This window comes from Rissa tridactyla, chromosome 1 (genome assembly GCF_028500815.1).
Source record: "Rissa tridactyla isolate bRisTri1 chromosome 1, bRisTri1.patW.cur.20221130, whole genome shotgun sequence".
Taxonomy (NCBI): Eukaryota; Metazoa; Chordata; class Aves; order Charadriiformes; family Laridae; genus Rissa; species Rissa tridactyla.
Window position 1 is genome coordinate 11,263,572 of NC_071466.1, and position 19,969 is coordinate 11,283,540.

Consider the following 19,969-nt stretch of genomic DNA (forward strand, 5'->3'; position numbering starts at 1 on the left):
AGGCCACTGTCGGTCGGGCAGCGTGAGGAGCAGAAAAGGCCTTGAGAGCTCAGCAACAGCTAAAACCACCAGTGCGCTACCAACACTGTTTTCATCCCAAATCCAAAACACAGCGCTACACCACCTGCTCGCAAGGAAGTCATCCCCACCCCAGCCGAAAGCGTGACACCCCAGTGCCTTGGGAGGGAGCAACTGGGGCTGGGGGCAGACAGGGACATGGACGCAGATGCAGACGTGAACAAGGACAGGGACACGGACACAGGAGCAGGCAGGAGCAGCCTGGGGAAGAGCAGACACAAGAGGGAAGGCTTGCGGACAGAAAGGGAAGGGGGTGGAGGGTCAGCAAGGGATAGAAGGGGAGGTGCGGGCATCCCTGAGAAGACACACCTTTGAGTCGATCCCTTCCAGGCAAAATGCTTTCAGAGGCTCCACACATTTGCCTTCTGGGCCCACAGAAAAGTGTGGGAGCACAAGTCTGAGGCCTGTGCGCCCCAAAGGGAGAGAAGGAGATGTTCAGCAAAGGGACAGGAGGACTTGGCATTACCCCTTCACGGGTCTCACACCATCCCAAAACCTCCCATGAACTCAGCAGCGCCCCGAGCTGCTGCCACTGCTCACGGCGGTGATGACCAGCTCCAGCCTCCGTCCTCTTGGCACCCTCCCTGCAGGTATTGATGTGCGTGGAGGAGATCCCCCTGAGCCGCCTCTTCTCCAGGCTGAGCACTCCCAGCCCTGCCCAGACTTGGCACTTGAACTTCAGCAGCGGAGACCATTTCACTGTTTAGCTAGACCGAAGGCCAAAAAGTTAAAGGATGTGGCCTGTGCTTGTACCGTGATTCTTTTTCACTCATTGGGCTGGTTTTGGTTGTTTTGTTGGGGTTTTTTTAGGCGTTTAGTAACTGGGAACTTTCTTATCCTTTCCGATTTTTCTGAACCCCACCCTTTTGCAGGGAAATGTGCTCATGAGGAGAGGAGTCCGTGCGCCCTGTTTGCTTGCAGAGCTGTAGCCTGCGTCAGCCTGCACTCATGGTTCTGCTCCCTTTTGGCAATACACAAACGTCTAGAGCGGATGTAAATTAAGTGGTGCCCATGTCAGAGCCCTTTGGTGTCACGGAGGATGTGTGTTCCTGGACCCACACTTCCCAGCCATTAGGGGGAATTTCTGAAGCAGACGCGTCGTTGCCGGCAGCAGTGTCTCCACCAGTCCTTCAGGCGGTGTCAGAGCCGGGTGCAGCAGTGACACAGGCACCGTCCTAGCGAGCACAGCCCTGGGGACGCCTGGTCACACTCCCTGTCCACGGGCTCGCTGTGGTGCTGCCTCTCCTCCTCCGAGGACTTGAAAGCATCCAAAAGCTCCATTAGAGATCCCTCTTGTCCGTGGCATTGGCTGGGAATGAGCACTGTGCTCCCGCAGGGAGTGCGAGTCAGCCCACCATGTTTCCGTGATGGCGACTACGTCATAGCTGTCCTGCTGCACAATGGTTGGACTCAATGATCTCAAATGTCGTTTCCAACCATGAAGATTCTATGATTCTATGATCTCCACGGGACAGTTGGGATTACTGTAGCACATACTCTTGTCCTTACACAAAACTGATTCTCTGCTCCTGTCAAGGGACAAAACTGATCTACTGACAGTCACAGGGATATAGAAAATACTGACTTTTTTATTGGTTTAGAAGAGGGGCACCCCAGGGGGTTCCCGGCCCCACACTTCCCACCCATTGGGGGAAATTGCTGAAGCAGACACGGCGCGGCCGGCAGCAGCCTCTCCACCAGTCCTTCAGGCGGTGCCAGAGCCGGGTGCAGCAGTGACACAGGCACCGGGGATGCCTGGTCACACTCCCTGTCCATGACCTCGTCGTGCTGCTGCCTCTCCTCCTCTGAGGACTTGCTCTGCGCCCTGTCCCTCCTCCCTTCCACGTCCATGGGGGTGCTCCTGCCCAAGCCTGGGGGGCTGCTGGTGCTTGGCCCCATGGAGTTGTTCTCGCCCGGCCCCATCTTGCTGTTTCTCTTCACTTCCGCCAGGCTCCCCCTGCCGAGCTCCACAGGGCTGCTCCTTTCCTTCTCCTTCACGCTTGTGTCTGCTCCCGTGTCCTTCTCCTTGTCCATGTCCCCATCCTCAGCCTTATCCGTGTTTGCATCCACCCACGGCTGCTTTGCTCCCACGTGCTGGGACTTCACTGTGGCCCCCAGCTGCTCCTGCGCCTCCATCCTGCCCAGGGGATGGAAGGGCTCCCCGGGGAATTTCTGGTCACAGGCCCCTGCTGCCCCTTGCCAACGGGCCTGCAGCACCTTCAGCATCTCACAGCACTGCCTGGCCATCTCCTGGGTGCACTCGAAACAGTGGAGGAGCTCCATGACCAGCTCCCCTTGGTCCGAGGCCATGGCTGGGGGGCTGCAGGGTGAAGGCTGCGTGTCCACAGGGCTCTGCGCCCTGTCCCTGCTTTCCCTGGGGACCGGCTCTTGCTTGGTCCTTGTTGGCAGTTCCAGTGGGGGCTCCTGGCAGAGGGCTGGCCCTGGCTCCTCCACCCTCCCCTTCACAGCCCTGGGGGGATGGCTGGGTCCTGAGTGGTTGAATGCTGTCAGCTCCGCCATCGCACCAGGCCAGGGCTCCGGGAAGGAGTAGAGGGAGTTGAGGGAAGAGGAGCCTCTGTCAGTCACACAGTCCATGGTGGCCAGCGGGGCCCGTGGGGAGCGATGCTTCCTGTTCAAGGCCTCCGCGCTCACCCTGCAGAGGAGGAGAAAGAGACTCCGCTGCACCCCGGAGCCCAGCGGGACCCGCGGGCAGCACCCCTCCTTGGCCGGTGGGCAGGGCTGCCCAGCGCAGGCAGGGGCAGGGCACGGGGTGAGGGTCTGGGGCAGCATCTGGGGTCTCCCCCACACTCACCGCTTCTCCTGCTTGGGCCGGGATTTCTTCACTCCTCCATCCACTGTCTGAGAAGCTGCAGAGGGAGGAGACAGAGTGAGCGGCCAGCAGCTGCCGGCACAGCCCCGGCTCAGGGCTGCCGTGGGGTGTAGGACATTTGCAGGGTGCTCGGTGCTGGGGCCACTCACCGCTCTGCTTCTCTGGCCGGGCTCTTGTCTTCCTTGTCTGATGCTTCTGCTTCTTCTTCTTCCACCACTTCTGCAAGGTCCCCAGGAGCTGGGTGAGAAGGGAGCACCTCCCAGTCCCACACCACAGCCCCCCACGGCACCCCACACCACCCCATCCATCCCTCACCACCCCATGCTGCGGCGCAGTGTGGTGCAGCACAGTGTGGTGCAACAGTCACCTACCTGAAGCCGCTTGCTCTGCAGCACAGATGAGAACACGCTGAGCCCCATCACGATCAGGAAGAGAGGGCCTAGGGGAGACACGGCGTCAGAGCGCCCCATGGCACCGACTCCGGTGTGGCTGCGGTGCTCCGAGTCACCAGCACAGAACCGCAATGCGGCTCCCCAGTGTCCTCCTGGGTCCCCAGGGACGGGACCCGCAAGACTGCTGGGGTGTCAGAGGCCGAGGCTGCAGTCTGCCCAGACAATGCCCGACTGTGGTGCCCAGCATCCGCTGACGGCTCCAGTGGGGACCGCGTCCCCCATTTATAGTGTGGCCGGGGTTTACGTGCCCGCTTTGTGACATCGTGGGGCAGTCAGAGCCCCCCTTGGTGACATCGTGGGGCAGTCAGGGCCCCCCTTGGCGACACGCAGCAGGGGATGAGGCAGAGAAAGACAAGGAGGGCACTTGCTCCAGGCTGACAACAGGACTATTTCATAGAACGAACATGACATTTAATATAAATTATAAAGTTTGCTATGTAGTTCGACTCTCCCTTGATTGCGGTGGTCCAGAGAACTCCTTGCCACGGTGCCGGAGCCCTGAGCCCTTCCCTTCCTCCCGAAGCTGCAGCGCTCGCAGTGTCCCCCATTGGCTGTCCCCTGCTGGGAGTGCACAGCTTGCTGCTGATGGAATGGGCTGGGTGTAGTCCTTGGGTATTTTATATCGTTATCGGGATTGATACTGGTTCTTTAGCATTATTAATGTTAATTCTTTAGTTTTATCCTATTAAATCGATTTCTATTGCAACCCTCCTGTTTCCTTATTTTTCCCCAATTCCTCTTCCCCGGTGGGGAGGGGTCATCGGGTGAGAGAGCAGTTGTCTAAAGGACAAGAAATTGTGGTGGGTTTCTCAAACCATAACAAGAAGGGAGGGAGAAGGGGAATGAGAAGGAGAAAAGGAGAATGAGAAGGAGAAAATGAGAAGGAGAAGGAGAAAAGGAGAAGGACAAGGAGAAGGGCCCCACCCTTTCAGGGCATGGTTTGGGTGGGAAGGGACCTTAAAGGCCACCCAGTGCCATCCCCTGCCCTGGGCAGGGACACCTCCCACCAGCCCAGCTTGCTCCAAGCCCCGGCCAACCTGGCCTTGAACCCCTCCAGGGATGGGGCAGCCACAGCTTCTCTGGGCAACCTGGGCCAGGGGCTTACCGCCCTCACAGCCAGGAATTTCTGCCCGAGATCTCAGCTCAATCTCCCCTCTTGCAGTGGAAACCCCTTCCCCCTCGTCCCATGGCTCCCCTCCCTCATCCAGAGTCCCTCCCCAGCTTTGCTGGAGCCCCTTGAGGGACTGGAAGGTGCTGGAAGGTCTCCGCGGAGCCTTCTCTACTCAAGGCTGAACTTTTTTCGATATTATTCAGTATTCCTGCTGAAAAATGAGAACCCCTGTCTGACCGTCTGGTTTCATTTCAGTCAGTATCTGGGAATGATTTCCCACAAAAGTGCTTTGACCACTCCTGGGGGATCAGCTTTCCTGGTAGGAAAAGCTTCTACTCCTCCTGAGGGTTGATCCATGATTACCAGCAGGTGCTTAACGCCTTCCACAGGAGGCACGTCAGCATAACCCATCTGCAGCCTTTGGAATGGGAAGTATGACCACGGTTGCCCTCCAGCCTCCTGCTTGGGTTTTGCACCGGAAAACTTCCAACCTGTGGGCCAAGAACTCACAATCCCCTTTACTGCCATATGTCTTCCAGGGGCTGTCCACCTTTTCTCAATCTGGTTATAAAATTGTCACCCGTCCATCTGTTTTATCACAAAACCGCCTAGCCAAAGCCATTGAGTATTTTCTTGGGAAGGCGGGGCTTCCCCCAGTAGTCCAAATTCCAGTTTCATCTTTCGTGGAGGAGGGAGGGATCCCGAGTGCAGGGCCCCATTCCATTTTTACAGAGCAAGGCAGCGTTACATCTGTCCCTGTCGTCTGACCAATGGAAGACACGTCTCAGACAGACATCAGGTAGGTGAGCCCAGGGGCTCTGCTCAGTTTCGCTGTCATCTTCCATTGAGAAGACAGTTTTTCACTTCTCCTCTGGGTGTTGAGCCAAACCTAGAGGAAGACTCTCTCCAGCAGGCTCCTGAAAAGACCAAAGTCCGCCCTCCGGAAGTCCATGGTGGCAGTTCTGCTGACGCCCTTCCTTGCTTCTCTAGGAATCGATAATGACAGAATTCAACTAGAGCTTGAAAAAACAAATTTGTTGTATGCGTTTCTTTTATTAGGTAACTAGTCGCGGGTCACCATGTTGCTTGGTTTGTTCTCATGGCTGTGGTATGTAAATTCCTATATGGCTTATGTACTGCCTGCGATGATAGTTGTTACTTCTGGGAGAAGGATGAGGATTATCATTTTACTGTCCCGTGCGATATTGGATTATGATATGAGAACATCACTTGTTAGACAGTTCCTTTGGGGCGTTTATGTGGTATTGCTGTCCTGCCCGTACATTGGGCACCATCTCTCAGAATTTATTAGTCATTACACTCAGTCGAGGGGGGAAACAGGGGGGGACACTTTCCCCAGCTCTTTTGCCTCCCTTTTCTCCTTCGGGTCAGGCATGACAGCTTTTGAGAATTTTGAATATCCTTGGGATGCTCAAACCAGCATGTTCCTAGTGTTATGTCTCCTGAATACGTTGCAGGTCTTTTTTAGGGCTAAACGACTATTTAAGACTACCGCCCAGAGATCTGCTCCGAGGCTGGCTAGGTGAGGAGAAATAACTGGCCTCCAGACGATCCAATGTGAACCAACAGAAGCCGTTTATTAAGCACAGATCATCGCCTTTTATACCCTGTGTTGTCGCCGTACACGCGACTCGCTTATTTCTGATTAGCTAGTTACGCTGTCCACGCGCTGTCCATGCAGTTCGTTCACACAGCAGATTGGTTACAAGAATTCGCATAGTAAATTGCTTAGTCATTAGCACAACATGTTTTCTGCCTTCTCAGTTCCCGTTTTTGCCATGTACTGATTCCATCTTCTACCACCTGTTTTGCTCTTGCTCTAATCTCTCATAGTAGGGAGGCTGGCTCACGTGACCATTTTCTCTCAGACACATTCCTACAATCCCCCCTTTTTCTTCTTGAGCCAGCCAGACCTTATGCATGGCATTTTCTATCATGTCAGTCACTTTGCGGAGAACACACGAGGCTACCATAACCAATAGTAATATAACCAACAATAGCATGAGCCCTTGCTTTAGTAAATCTGATAACCATCCCGTTATACCCCATGAGCTTAACCAATCATCGAAACCTTTTTGACCACTTTTAATTTGGACATGTTATCCTTCAGATCCCGCAACTGCTTATGAATGGATGATGAGTGGTTGGAAAGGTTCATGCAACACATACCTTCAAAATCTTCACATCTATGACCCTGAGCTAACAGCAAAAAATCAATAGCCGCTCGATTTTGCAACGTAGCATGCTGAATGCTATCAACATCAGTGAGCAAGCTAGATATGATTTCAGTTGTAAGGTTTATCTGTTTACTTGCCCAACACCCTATCTTATTCAACATATTCAATGCCATGGCTGTTCCCAGCGAAGGAAGAATACTTAGCCCTATTCTTTGTCCGAGATTCGGGAACGTTATATGGTCGTCACAGGATGGAGTGAAGGTACGAACTGTTCTCTTGGCTCTGTGTTTACTGTGTGCTCTGCTCACTGTGTCTTTGGCCGTACGCAGGCCTCTGCTCGTAGATCTGCCCCATCTCCCCCTTTTTTGTTTAACACCAGACCATTTATTAACAAGGTGGCCATGACTCGTGCTTCTACTCGTTGTGACGCTCTTAGCAGGTTATATATCATAACTTTACACAATAAGATTGATTACATTCTTGTATACTTGCATTTTGAGCCGAAGCAAACAGACACATGAGAAGTACAAATCATTACAGAATTGTCTTGCTCGCAACTTCTATTTGTTGCAGTATTATCTGTGGTTAGCACGCACCCCGATTTAGGGTGCTTATAATACACCTTTGGTTGTTCAGGCCATTCAACACTTCTTACAAAATGTCGCTCTACTGCTGTGGATGACAAAGAAGACATGTTTAGAAAACTTAAAACATGAGTTGCTTTATACACTCACTCTTGAGGTGTCATACCTACGGGATTCCCCCTTTTTTGTTTAGCAAGCATGGTTTTTAAAGTATGATGCATACGCTCCACAATTGCTTGCCCAGTCGGGGAATGAGGAATACTGGTGACATGTTTAATACCTCATATCTGTAAAAAAAAAAAGACCTGTACTTTAGCGGACACATAAGCTGGTTCATTATCAGTTTTTATAGTTTTCGGTACTCCCACGACTGCGATGCATTGCAACCAACGTCGAATAACATCACAAGCCTTCTCTCCTGTATGAGCAGTAGCTACAACAAAGTGAGAAAACAAATCAACTGAAACATGTCCAAATTCCATAATGCGCGTAACATCGGATTGCCAAAGTTCATCAGGTGTAAGCCCTCGCGGGTTAACCCCCGCAAAGGATGGCAGAGGAGCCAGCTGCTGACAACCGGCACACGTTCACACAGTATCACGTGCTTGTTGTTGTGTCAAAGAAAATTGCTTCCTCAATGCCTTCGCATTTTGATGAAAAAAAATCATGCGACATTTTAGCTTGCTGCATAATGTTGGGAGTTGTTACCAACAGTGTGATAATCCGCAACTGTGTTTCCCTCAGTTAAAGGGCCAAGTAAACAGCTATGAGAGCGTATCTGGACAATAAAATAAGGAAACTGTCTTTTTCATAAAAGCAACAGTAATTGCAGTAAGAGACTAAATAACCATTGGTTCTCTACTTGTTTTAGAAATGCTCCTTCAAGTCTTTGAACAATACCAGTAACACATTGAGATTCTGCCTACATTTAGCAGTTCCTGTTGAAATAAGTCCAAAGCCTTTACTGTGTCCCTGAACCATCTGCAAACACCGAACAGGTGCCATCAAGAGGCTTTGGTGCTAGCAGGATGCGCGGCTGTAAAGGAATTTGTGAAAGTGACTGTAATAGTCTGTGCCAGGGGAAAGAATAATTTATTTGCCCAATATAATGTACTAAGGAGGTTAAGACTTTGTGCTAACCAAGGGTCAAGGTCATCCTTTTTGGTGGGGACATGTATGTGGCTTGGATCCATTCCAGAAAGCTGCTGACAGCACAAACGACCCTGGAAAAACAATCGCGGTAACATTTCAATCATCGTAGTTACTGGTTTTGAAAAGGTATGTGGCAAAAATACCCACTCTAGTGCAGTCAGGCTCTTTGCGAGTGCATCATCCCACTGTCCTATCAGGGCATAAAGTTGAAATTCTTGTAGGAAGGTGTTCAATGCGTCTTGCAGCAGTAGTAGACTATATCTTATCTTGCAACATGCTGTAATGCCTTCGGAGCTGTTGGGGTTAATGAACATAGAACTTATGGGGGGGGGGGCGGGGGCAGACACAGTGCTTCAGGGCATCCCCTGTATCTTCAAAGTGCGCTCATGTCTCTCTCCCCCTCGCTCATGTCTCTCTCCCCGTCTCTGACCCGAGACAGCCCCCTTATATCCTGCACTGGATTGAGTGGAGAAGTACAGGCTAGAGTCACTGCACGCGTGGCCAGTGCACGCAGCAAGTCCCACCAGACTCTCCTGCACTGGACTGAGTAGAAAAGTACAGGCCAGAGTCGCTGCACGCGTGGCCAGCGTATGCAGCGAGTCTCACCAAACTCATGATCCAGCTTTGCTAACAGCGGCTGTCTGATACGTGACTACATTGTTGTAATCCCGTCTTAGCTTCTTCTGTGAAGGTCGGGTTCTCATGGATACACACATAGTTTTTAGAGCAACATATTCTACAACTCGTACGAGGGTACGATGCAAAGCGGCATTTACAACTGATCGTATAATGCTTATTACACACGGCAAACAGCATACTAAACATAACAGACAAATTCCTTCCACACAGGCAATGAGTATAATTTGCTTCAACCAACCCCACCCCCAAGTCCAGCCAGCAAAGAGATTTCACCCAGTGGTCTCCACAAGTTGCTGGTTCGGTCGGTGCAGTTCCTGCAACTGGGCATGGATGGATTTGGAGTGGTCACTTAGATTCATACAATGCAGTCCTTTAAAATCTTGACAACCATGTCTGTGAGCTGAAAGCAAAAAATCAGTAGCAGTTCTGTTTTGCAACATCGCATATCGAATACTATCTACATCCAGCAACAACTCAGAAATAGCGGTACTAGTAGCATTGTTAAACTTATCCTTGGCAGCAAGAGAGTCCTTGTTATCACGAATCCTTGGCAGCAAAAGAGTCCTCGTTAGCAAGAGCGCATGCGGACTCCCTGTTCTTGCTGGTACTGTGCTTTGATCTTCTTCCACAACAGGCCAAGATTCTCAAGCAGCTAGATGAGGTGTCTGTGAGTCCATCACAGGCTTATGTCATCCAAACGTTTTTCTTGCCAGCACCCGAGACTGAATAACGATTGGTGTGATATATGTGTTTTCCAGCACCCAGGTGCGAGTCCCTTGAGTGTATTTACAATCCTCCTCGCCGATCTGCCGTTGCTTTCCCATATTGCACCCCCTTGCTCAGGAGACCGCTTCTGCTGGGTTCATTTTAGTCTCGCAGGGCATAACACAGAGCAGTCTACTAAGGCATGCAATAACATACATGTTGGGGGATGCGGCGGGCCCGTAGACCCTTTGACAGAAGAGATAGAGATTGCAGTGTAGCCGTAAGAAGGCCGCGAGTTGCGTCATATAAGGGCAAGGTAACAAAAAGGAGAAAGAAGAAGATCGCTTCAGAGAAGAAGGAGAGTTAGGCTGTGAGGAAGCCAGATTTTGAGCAATGCGAACAGGATTTCAATAACCAATCGTATTGTAGCTACGAGCGCGTGTGCTATGTAACCTAACCAATTGAAAGCGTAGAAAGAACACGTGAACGGAGTGTCAACAAAAGATTAGATATATAAGAAAGCCAAGTTTGTAATAAAGAGAGAGCTTAACTTAACTTTTCAAGGAGAGTCTTGTCGTTTGTCCGTCCCGACTGAAACGACAATTGGTGACCCCGACGTGATACTGAGGAAGAAGACGACTGGAAATAGTCGTGGGGACGGAGCCCAGTGAAGCTGAAGACAGCGGGCAGAGCTGTTGACGGATCCGGATCATATTTCAGAAGACACCTGTAGTAGGTGAGCCACTGGGGACATGGGAGAGAAGTTAACTAAGGAAGAGCAGACTGTACTCTCCACATGGACGCTGCTGTTAAAGCGGCAGGGCGTAATCCTCCCTGAAGTGACCTTGCGAAAAATGCTATTGTGGGGAAAGGAAGAGGGAGTAGAAGTAACGTCGGTTACGGCATTTAGTGTAACGCAATGGACAAACCTAGGGCAGACATTATTTGAGGAAGCTACGCTAATGCGTAGAAAGAACACATGAACAAAAGATTAGATATATAAGAAAGCCAAGTTTGTAATAAAGAGAGAGCTTAACTTAACTCTTCAAGGAGAGTCTTGTCGTTTGTCCGTCCTGACTGATTCACCCAAGAGTACTCAGGGAGCTGGCGAGAGAGCTCACCACGCCTCTCTCCATCATTTATCAACAATCCTGGTCAACAGGGCAGGTACCAGATGACTGGAGGGTGGCTAATGTGACGCCCATCTACAAGAAGGGTCGGAAGGAGGATCCGGGGAACTACGGGCCTGTGAGCCTGACGTCGGTACCAGGGAAGATCATGGAGAGGATCATCTTGAGTGAGCTCTCACGGCAAGTGCGGGGCAGCCACGGAATCAGGGCCAGCCAGCATGGGTTTAGGAAAGGGAGGTCCTGCTTAACAACCTGATCTCTCTCTATGACCATGTGAGCCGCCTGCTGGATGCGGGGAAGGCTGTGGACGTTGTCTCTCTGGACTTTGGTAAGGCCTTTGACACCGTCCCCCACAGCATTCTCCTGGAGAAGCTGGCGAATCGTGGCATAGACAAGTGTACTTTTTGCTGGGTTAAAAACTGGCTGGATGGCCGTGCCCAGAGAGTTGTGATTGGTGGGGTGAAATCCTCTTGGCAGCCGGTCACCAGTGGTGTCCCTCAGGGCTCAGTTTTGGGGCCAGTTTTGTTTAATATCTTTATCAATGATCTGGATGAGCGGATTGTGTGCACCTTCAGTAAGTTCGCAGACGACACCAAACTAGGTGGGAGTGTTGATTGGCTTGAGGGAAGGAAGGCTCTACAGAGGGCCCTGGACAGGCTGGCTGGCTGGCTGGATGGATACACTACTACTGGACTGCACCTTCAGTCCAGTCGTGCTCATGAACTAGCACGGCCACTCTCGAGTCTTTGGTCGCGTTCGGTGAGAAACCAAAAGAACGAGCTACTTAAAAAAAAAAGTGCAGTTTATTTAAGCAACAGATAGATAGGTTCTTAGGGCAGCCGGTGATAAATACACTGTCTGCAAAGCACGTGCAAATGAAAGTATTGTTACATCTACAAAACGCGGGACAAAGTTCTAACGATACAGCCTGGCTATACATGCAGAAAAGAGAGTCTCTAGAGAAATTTCTAAGTTTCCCGAGGAAGCCCTCGGTATAATCTAGGTCTTACCCAAAGGCGTCCCTATGGGGGGGAAGAGAGGCTCAGCCCGTCGCCTGCTCCCAGAAGCCAGTGATGGAATTCTTTGCGATGGTGTCTTCCCTGGGTATCCCCCCTCTCTCGGGCTATTTTTCTACTATTTGTTATCTTCGAGGTGGAGTTTGAGTGACTTTAGTCATACATACTTTTATCATGAGTGGTGTAAATTTTTCTCGCTTCACAATTAAAGGTCTAGTTTACGAGAAGCTCAGGGCGCAGGCTCAAGAAGGAGCGGTTGCACCTTGCAGGCGGGTAGCCTTCGGGGTGGAGATGTGTTTTGGTATTATAATGACATTCTAATGAGCAAAGTTCGCACAAAGGACAGCATTTCATCAAAATTTGGCAAAATGTTGGCTCCGAGTATGGAGCGGGCAGCTAATTGGCAGCTTATCTGTTTCCTGGTATCATCCCATTCCCGTATCCGCTATACATCCTAAGGTAAAGCCGCGGAATAATTGCATCCCGTCCCGTACCTCATGTAGCTTATCAGGGAACCACAGGTGTTGTATTCTTCATGCCAGCTGCGGCTGTTTTCTCCCTCAGAAGCCTCTTGATTTTCTACTTTTCCTTCCTGTGTGAACAATGCTGTACTTTTGTGTTTTTAGCCAATGTAGCATTTATTCCACAGGGGGGCAGCGAGGTCTGTCCCTGTCCCCCTCCCCCACCCTCTGCCCTCGGCAGGACAAGGTGAACCAGGTCCTCACCTCCTACCTGTGGGTCCGTCAGGCCTGGCTGGACGCCCACCTCGCCTGGGACAAGGACGCTTACGGCGGCATCGACAGCATCCGCATCCCCAGCAGCTACGTCTGGCGGCCGCACATCATCATCCTCTACAACGAGTGGGTGCTGCTCGCCCTCCCCCACCCCCCGGCTGCTCCCGGAGCTGGGGGGGCTGAGGCTGGGGCTGGGGGTGTTGCCAACGGGGAGCAGGGGGGGTCCTGGTGTGGGGGATGTGGGGAGACGGTCACCTCGACTGGGTGAGAAGGCGGCGGCAGGAGGTGCTGGCATCAGCCTGGTGTGCCACCCACCTGGCAGCTGGGATGTGCCACCACGGGGGTGACCAGGGGCAGTGAGCCCCCTCTTCCTGGGGGTGACGTGGGGAGGGGACACGGGGTTGGGGACCAGTGCTCGGCCCCGGCCCCGCAGACCCTTGCCCCACGTGGGGCTCGGGGCCATCCTGGCCCCACAGCGATCCCTCCCCCAGCACCGACGACGGCTTTGGCGGCTCGGTGGAGACCAACGTGGTGCTGCGCTCCGACGGGCACATCATGTGGGACTCGCCCGCCATCACCAAGAGCTCCTGCAAGGTGGATGTCTCCTACTTGCCCTTCGACGGGCAGCGGTGCCGCCTCACCTTCGGCTCCTGGACCTACAACGGGAACCAGATCGACCTCCGCAACCGGCTGGGCACCGGGGACCTGACGGACTTCGTGGAGAACGTGGAGTGGGAGGCGCTGGGCATGCCGGCTGTAATAAATAGAATCATGTTTGTTAATCAAATCAGGCTTTCTTAAAGGCTGGTGAAAACTTACACTGTTTCGACTCTTCACATACTTAAATCCCAGGCATCCAGCGTGCTATCTGGTGCACTTTGATACCTCAAGGCCTAAATCACAGGCATCTGGTGTGTTTTAACACTTCAAAGGGAAGAGCTAAGTTGTGAGATAAGCTGAAAAGAGTCTCCCCAAGGACACTGATAAAGATGAGGAGCCTTCAGCCCCACCACCATCAGGAGGCGGGACAAGACCGACCCCCTAGCAACACGTCGCTCAGACACAGAATATACCAGGATTGACACATATACGGGAACCAGAAGAGTATATAATATAATCAACTACTTTCGGGAAGTGGCTGTGCGCCGTTGGCGGAGCAAAGACTCCCCGGCCGCCCAGCGCTGTTTTGCTTGCTGCCGCTTGCTTAATAAACTAATTTGATTAATTGGACTGGTTCCTGTCAATTATTGGGCCACAATCTATAACAAATTTGGTGCCGTAACTCGGATAGAGGCAATTTGGCTGTAAACCTCACAGGGGGGCGCCCCGCTGAGTAAGCGGCCCCCGTTGGGGGTTTTTACACCCAAAACCTCTACCGACGAACTCGAAATTCGGCAGCAAGCAAATAAAAGCCGGCAACCCTGTAAACTTTGTGCACGAAGACCCGAACGAAGACTCAGGAGTGAGTAAGTATAGGCTGGTGATCCGTTCGGTTGGGGTTGGGTATCCTGGAGTGTGCCTGTGTGAGACGTCCACTTGAGGACGAAGCAAGTGCAGACCCCTTAGTAGTGCGGTTCCCATCTCCCGCGAGGGACTGGGCCACGAACAGGGGGAAAAGATTGTGTGCGTGTGTGAAGGCACTCCGGAAGATGGGACAGAAGAAAAGCAAGCCTTCTGATCCCATGGGTGGGTCGGTGCCTAAGGTTAGGTTACCCCAGATACCGCCAGACAGTTCGTTAGGATTAATGATTAAATATTGGGATGATTACCCTTCTAGGCAGGGTAAGGATAAAGCAAAAATGATACGTTATTGTATGGAAGTTTGGGGTGGGAAACAAATTAGAAGTGACCACCTGTATTGGCCCGTTTTTGGGTCCTTTGAAGATTGGATATGCCAGGCTTTACATATTTATGTTAATTCTAAGGAACCCTTTAGCCTGGAGGAGAGTGAATATGCACACTTGTGGATAAGGTCAGAGACTAGAGTAAATCTATATCACTTGAGAGAGAAGAAACAGGGGGGTAGGAAAAAAACCAATTTGTAGCTAAATCATGGACGGACATTAGAAAGAAGCTGGAGAAAGTGGAGGATTGGCAGGATAGGGGTTTGGATGAATTGTTAAGGGAAGCCCAGAAAGTGTATGTCCGCAGGGAGGAGGAAATACATAAGAAACAAGCCAGAATGTTGGTAGCTGCAGTCAGAGAAGGGCAAAGGACGTCAACGCCTGGAAAAGGGTTTGAAGCTCGCCAGATAAGACAGGAGACCCGAAAACCTTTAAGAGGGAGAGAATGGGGAACTGTGGTTTGTTTTTATTGTGGAGGAAAAGGGCATGTTAAAAAGGACTGCAGAAAGAGAATGATGGATGAGAAAATGTTCAAAGACTAGGGGTGTCAGGGGCTCTATTTGCTGGGAACCCGAGGAAAAAAAAACAAAAAAAACAAAAAAAAAAAACCACGAGAGCCCTTGATAAAACTAAAAGTGGGTCCCCAGCAACAAGAAATTGAGTTCCTAGTGGACTCGGGAGCAGAAAGATCTACCGTTCAAAAATTGCCCCAAGGATGTAAAATATCCTCGGCGACTACACAGGTTATTGGAGCAAAAGGAGAACCTTTTGGAATACCCGTAATAAAGGATGTGTTTTTTGAAACCCATTCTAAGGTAGGGGTGGGGTCCCTGCTACTCATGCCTGAAGCAGACTATAATTTATTGGGCCGAGATTTGATGATTGAATTAGGAATTGGCTTAGAAGTAAAAAATGAAACACTAAAAAAAATTAAACTGTGTCCCTTACGAGTAATAGATGAAGAGAAAATAAATCCTGAAGTCTGGTACACCCCGGAAACAGTAGGTAAGTTAGATATTGAACCCTTTTCAGTAACAATAAGGAACCCAGAAATACCAGTCAGAATAAAACAATACCCCCTTCCTAGAGAAGGGAGGCTAGGTTTGAAACCTGAGATCCAAAGATTACTTGAAAAGGTGTTGCTAGAACCCTGTATGTCTCCTTTTAATACTCCCATCCTGCCTGTAAAAAAAAAAAAAAAAAAAAAAAAAAAACAAAAAAAAAAAGCCGGATGGAAAATATAGGTTAGTACATGACTTATGAGAAATTAACCAGAGAACAATAGCTAGATTCCCGGTGGTGGCGAATCCACACACCCTCCTGAGTCAAATAGGGCCCGATAATCAATGGTATAGTGTAATAGATCTGAAGGATGCATTCTGGGCATGCCCTCTCAAAGAAGATTGCCGAGATTACTTTGCTTTTGAATGGGAAGACCCAGATAACCATCGGAAACAATTACGGCGGACGGTATTGCCCCAAGGGTTTACCGAATCTCCGAACTTGTTCGGACAAGCCTTAGAACAAATCCTGAAGGGGTATGAGTTAAGTGAAGGAGTCACACTGGTCCAATCTGTGGATGATTTGCTCCTAGCTGGTGATAGCGAAGAAAAAGTGAGGCAGGAAAGTATTAAGTTACTAAATTTTTTGAGTTTACAAGGATTGAAGGTATCAAAATCAAAACTACAATTTGTTGAGAAAGAAGTACAATATCTGGGACACAGACTAAGCAAGGGAACTAAGAAATTAGACCCCGAAAGGGTGAATGGCATATTGTCATTACCGGCTCCTAGAACTAAAAGACAGGTTAGGCAATTATTAGGTCTCTTTGGCTATTGCAGGCAATGGATTGAGAACTATAGCAAAAAGGTGAAGTTCCTCTATACCAAATTAACTAAGGATGGATTATTGAAATGGTCGGAGGATGATGATAAACAATTAGAAACACTAAAAACTGATTTAGTAAATGCCCCAGTTTTGAGCCTGCCAGATGTAAAGAAACCATTTTATCTATTTATCAATGTTGATGAAGGGACCGCATTTGGGGTATTAGCACAAGAATGGGCAGGAAGAAAGAAACCTGTGGGATACTTATCTAAACTCCTGGACCCTGTAAGTAGGGGTTGGCCTACCTGCCTTCAAGTGGTAGTAGCCGCAGCCCTTTTGGTAGAGGAAGCCCATAAAATTACCTTTGAAGGAGAATTGAGGGTATTATCACCTCACAACATCAGGGGAATTTTGCAACAAAAAGCTGACAAATGGATAACAGATGCCCCGGCTCCTAAAATATAAAGGCATCCTAATTTCCTCTCCCAAACTGGAACTCGAGGTAACAAGCGTGCAGAATCCAGCACAGTTTTTGTATGGGGAGCCGAGTGACAAAATAACTCGTGATTGTCTTTACAACATTGAGGAGCAAACAAAAATCAGACCAGATTTAGATGAGGAAGAACTTGGAGAAGGAGAAAAGCTATTTGTAGATGGATCATCCCGGGTAGTTGAAGGAAAGAGAAAATCAGCATTTGCAATCATTGATGGGAAAACATTTAGTGTAATAGAATCAGGACCTCTGAGTCCTAGTTGGTCTGCACAGGCTTGTGAACTATATGCTGTATTAAGAGCCTTGCAACTTTTAAAAGGTAAAATTGGAACCATATATACGGATTCAAAATATGCCTTTGGCGTAGTGCATACTTTTGGAAAAATTTGGGAAGAAAGGGGTTTAATAAATTCTCAAGGAAAAGGATTAATACACCAGGAATTAATAATCCAGGTCTTACAAGCATTACGAGGACCAGCGGGAATAGCCGTAGTACATTTAAAAGGACACCAAAAAGGATTAAGCCCATTAGTCAGAGGAAACAATCTTGCTGATCAAGAAGCAAAAAGAGCGGCATTAATGGTGATCCAGACTAAAAGAACTCGGGAGGACTGTATAACTTGTGGAAAGGAATCAGACGAATTCCCATGTTATGAGTGTTGGAAGGATTTTAGAATCGATGCAGTCCCTGAAGACTACCCCTGCTGCCGAGAAGATGATACCCCTCGTGGCTCAAAGCAACCGAGTTGACGAGCGAGGCAGAGGAGTACAAAGCTGTGGAGAACAGAACCCAAAGAGTGGGACTGTACAAAGACACTGGGAGGACTGCCTCAGCGTTAACCAAGGGAATCGCACGAAATGCCCCGGGAGGAGTGATAGCACTGAAAAGGACTGGGTAATTGGAGTGAGTGTTCAAACTAAACTTATTAGCCGGCCGGGTTTCCACCCTTCTCGCCACACTCTAATTTTAATTTTACTAAATCTTGTAGGTGTCTTATTGTTTGCACAGCAAGGGGGGTTGTGTGTTGCTCTGGATGAGGAATGCTGCGTATATGCAGATCACACTGGAGTAGTTAGAGACACCATGACAAAACTACGAGAAGGATTAGAAAAAAGAAAGAAAGAAAGAGAAGCACAGCAAAGTTGGTATGAATCCTGGTTCAATTATTCCCCATGGATGACTACGCTATTGTCTACCATTGCGGGACCTATGCTACTATTAATTTTGGGATTAACATTTGGCCCTTGTATATTGAACAGAGTAATTGAAATTGTAAAGGGCAGACTGGAAGCTGCCCATTTAATGCTTCTCAGGGCTAAATACGAGTCATTAGATCAGGAACCAGCAATAGAAGAAACATTAGCTTTAAGTCACGCTGAACTCCAAAGATTTGATGAACAAAATGGTAAATAAAAAAAAAAAAAAAAAGGGGGGGGGGGATTGTAATAAATAGAATCATGTTTGTTAATCAAATCAGGCTTTCTTAAAGGCTGGTGAAAACTTACACTGTTTCGACTCTTCACATACTTAAATCGCAGGCATCCAGCGTGCTATCTGGTGCACTTTGACACCTCAAGGCCTAAATCACAGGCATCCGGTGTGCTGTCTGGGGCACTTTGACACCTCAAGGCCTAAATCACAGGCATCTGGTGTGTTTTAACACTTCAAAGGGAAGAGCTAAGTTGTGAGATAAGCTGAAAAGAGTCTCCCCAAGGACACTGATAAAGATGAGGAGCCTTCAGCCCCACCACCATCAGGAGGCGGGACAAGACCGACCCCCTAGCAACACGTCGCTCAGACACAGAATATACCAGGATTGACACATATACGGGAACCAGAAGAGTATATAATCAACTACTTTCGGGAAGTGGCTGTGCGCCGTTGGCGGAGCAAAGACTCCCCGGCCGCCCAGCGCTGTTTTGCTTGCTGCCGCTTGCTTAATAAACTAATTTGATTAATTGGACTGGTTCCTGTCAATTATTGGGCCACAATCTATAACACCGGCCACGAGGAACGTCATCACCTACGGCTGCTGCTCCGAGCCCTACCCTGATGTCACCTACACGCTGCTCCTCTGCCGCCGCGCCTCCTTCTACATAGAATCATAGAATCGCTGAGGTTGGAAGGGACCTTTAAGATCATCAAGTCCAACCTTTAACCTACCCTGACAAAAGCCACTTCTAAACATGTCCCTAAGTGCCCCATCTACCCTTTTTTTTAAACACCTCCTGGGATGGTGAATCCACCACCTCCCTGGGCAGCCTATTCCAATGTTTAATAACCCTTTCAGTGAAAAAATGTTTCCTAATATCCAATCTAAACCTCCCCTGACATAACTTGAACCCGTTTCCTCTCATCCTATCACTTGTCACCAGGGAGAAGAGGTCAGCCCCCATCTCTCTCCAACCTCCTTTCAGGGAGTTGCAGAGAGCGAGAAGGTCTCCCCTCAGCCTCCTCTTCTCCAGGCTAAACAACCCCAGCTCCCTCAGTCGTTCTTCATAAGGTTTGTCCTCCAGACCCCTCACCAGCTTTGTAGCCCTTCTCTGGACACGCTCCAACACCTCAATGTCCCTCTTGTAGCGAGGGGCCCAAAACTGAACGCAGTACTCGAGGTGGGGCCTCACCAGTGCCGAGTACAGGGGGGTGATCACTTCCCTAGTCCGGCTCACCACGCTATTCCTGATACAGGCTAGGATGCTGTTGGCCTTCTTGGCCACCTGGGCACACTGCTGGCTCCTATTCAACCGGCTGTCAACCAACACCCCCAGGTCCTTTTTTGACGGGCTGCTTTCGAGCCACTCCGCCCCAATCCTGTAGCGCTGCATGGGGTTGTTGTGACCCAAGTGCAGGACCCGGCACTTGGCCTTGTTGAACCTCATACCATTGGTCTCAGCCCATCGGTCCAGCCTGTCCACATCCCTCTGCAGAGCCAACCTCCCCTCAAGCAGATCAACACGCCCGCCCAGCTTAGTGTCATCTGCAAACTTACGGAGGGTGCATTCGATCCCCTCATCCAGATCATTGATAAAGATATTAAAGAGAACCGGCCCCAGCACCGAGCCCTGGGGGACACCACTTGTGACCGGACACCAACTGGATTTAACTCCATTTACCACCACTCTCTGGGCACGGCCATCCAGCCAGTTTTTTAACCAGCGAAGAGTACACCTGTCCA

The 19,969-nt window shown here is 49.9% G+C and overlaps 1 protein-coding gene across 1 annotated transcript in view; it reads left to right on the top strand.

Moving 5' to 3' along the window:
• Positions 1-19,969, top strand: part of LOC128902168 (neuronal acetylcholine receptor subunit alpha-10-like) — a 48,364-nt gene that overhangs the window by 26,921 nt on the left and 1,474 nt on the right. The window contains exons 2-4 of the mRNA XM_054184622.1: positions 12,604-12,755; positions 13,121-13,379; positions 18,795-18,890. Of these exons, the coding sequence (XP_054040597.1) occupies positions 12,604-12,755; positions 13,121-13,379; positions 18,795-18,890 (507 nt within the window). The remainder of the gene's footprint in view (positions 1-12,603; positions 12,756-13,120; positions 13,380-18,794; positions 18,891-19,969) is intronic.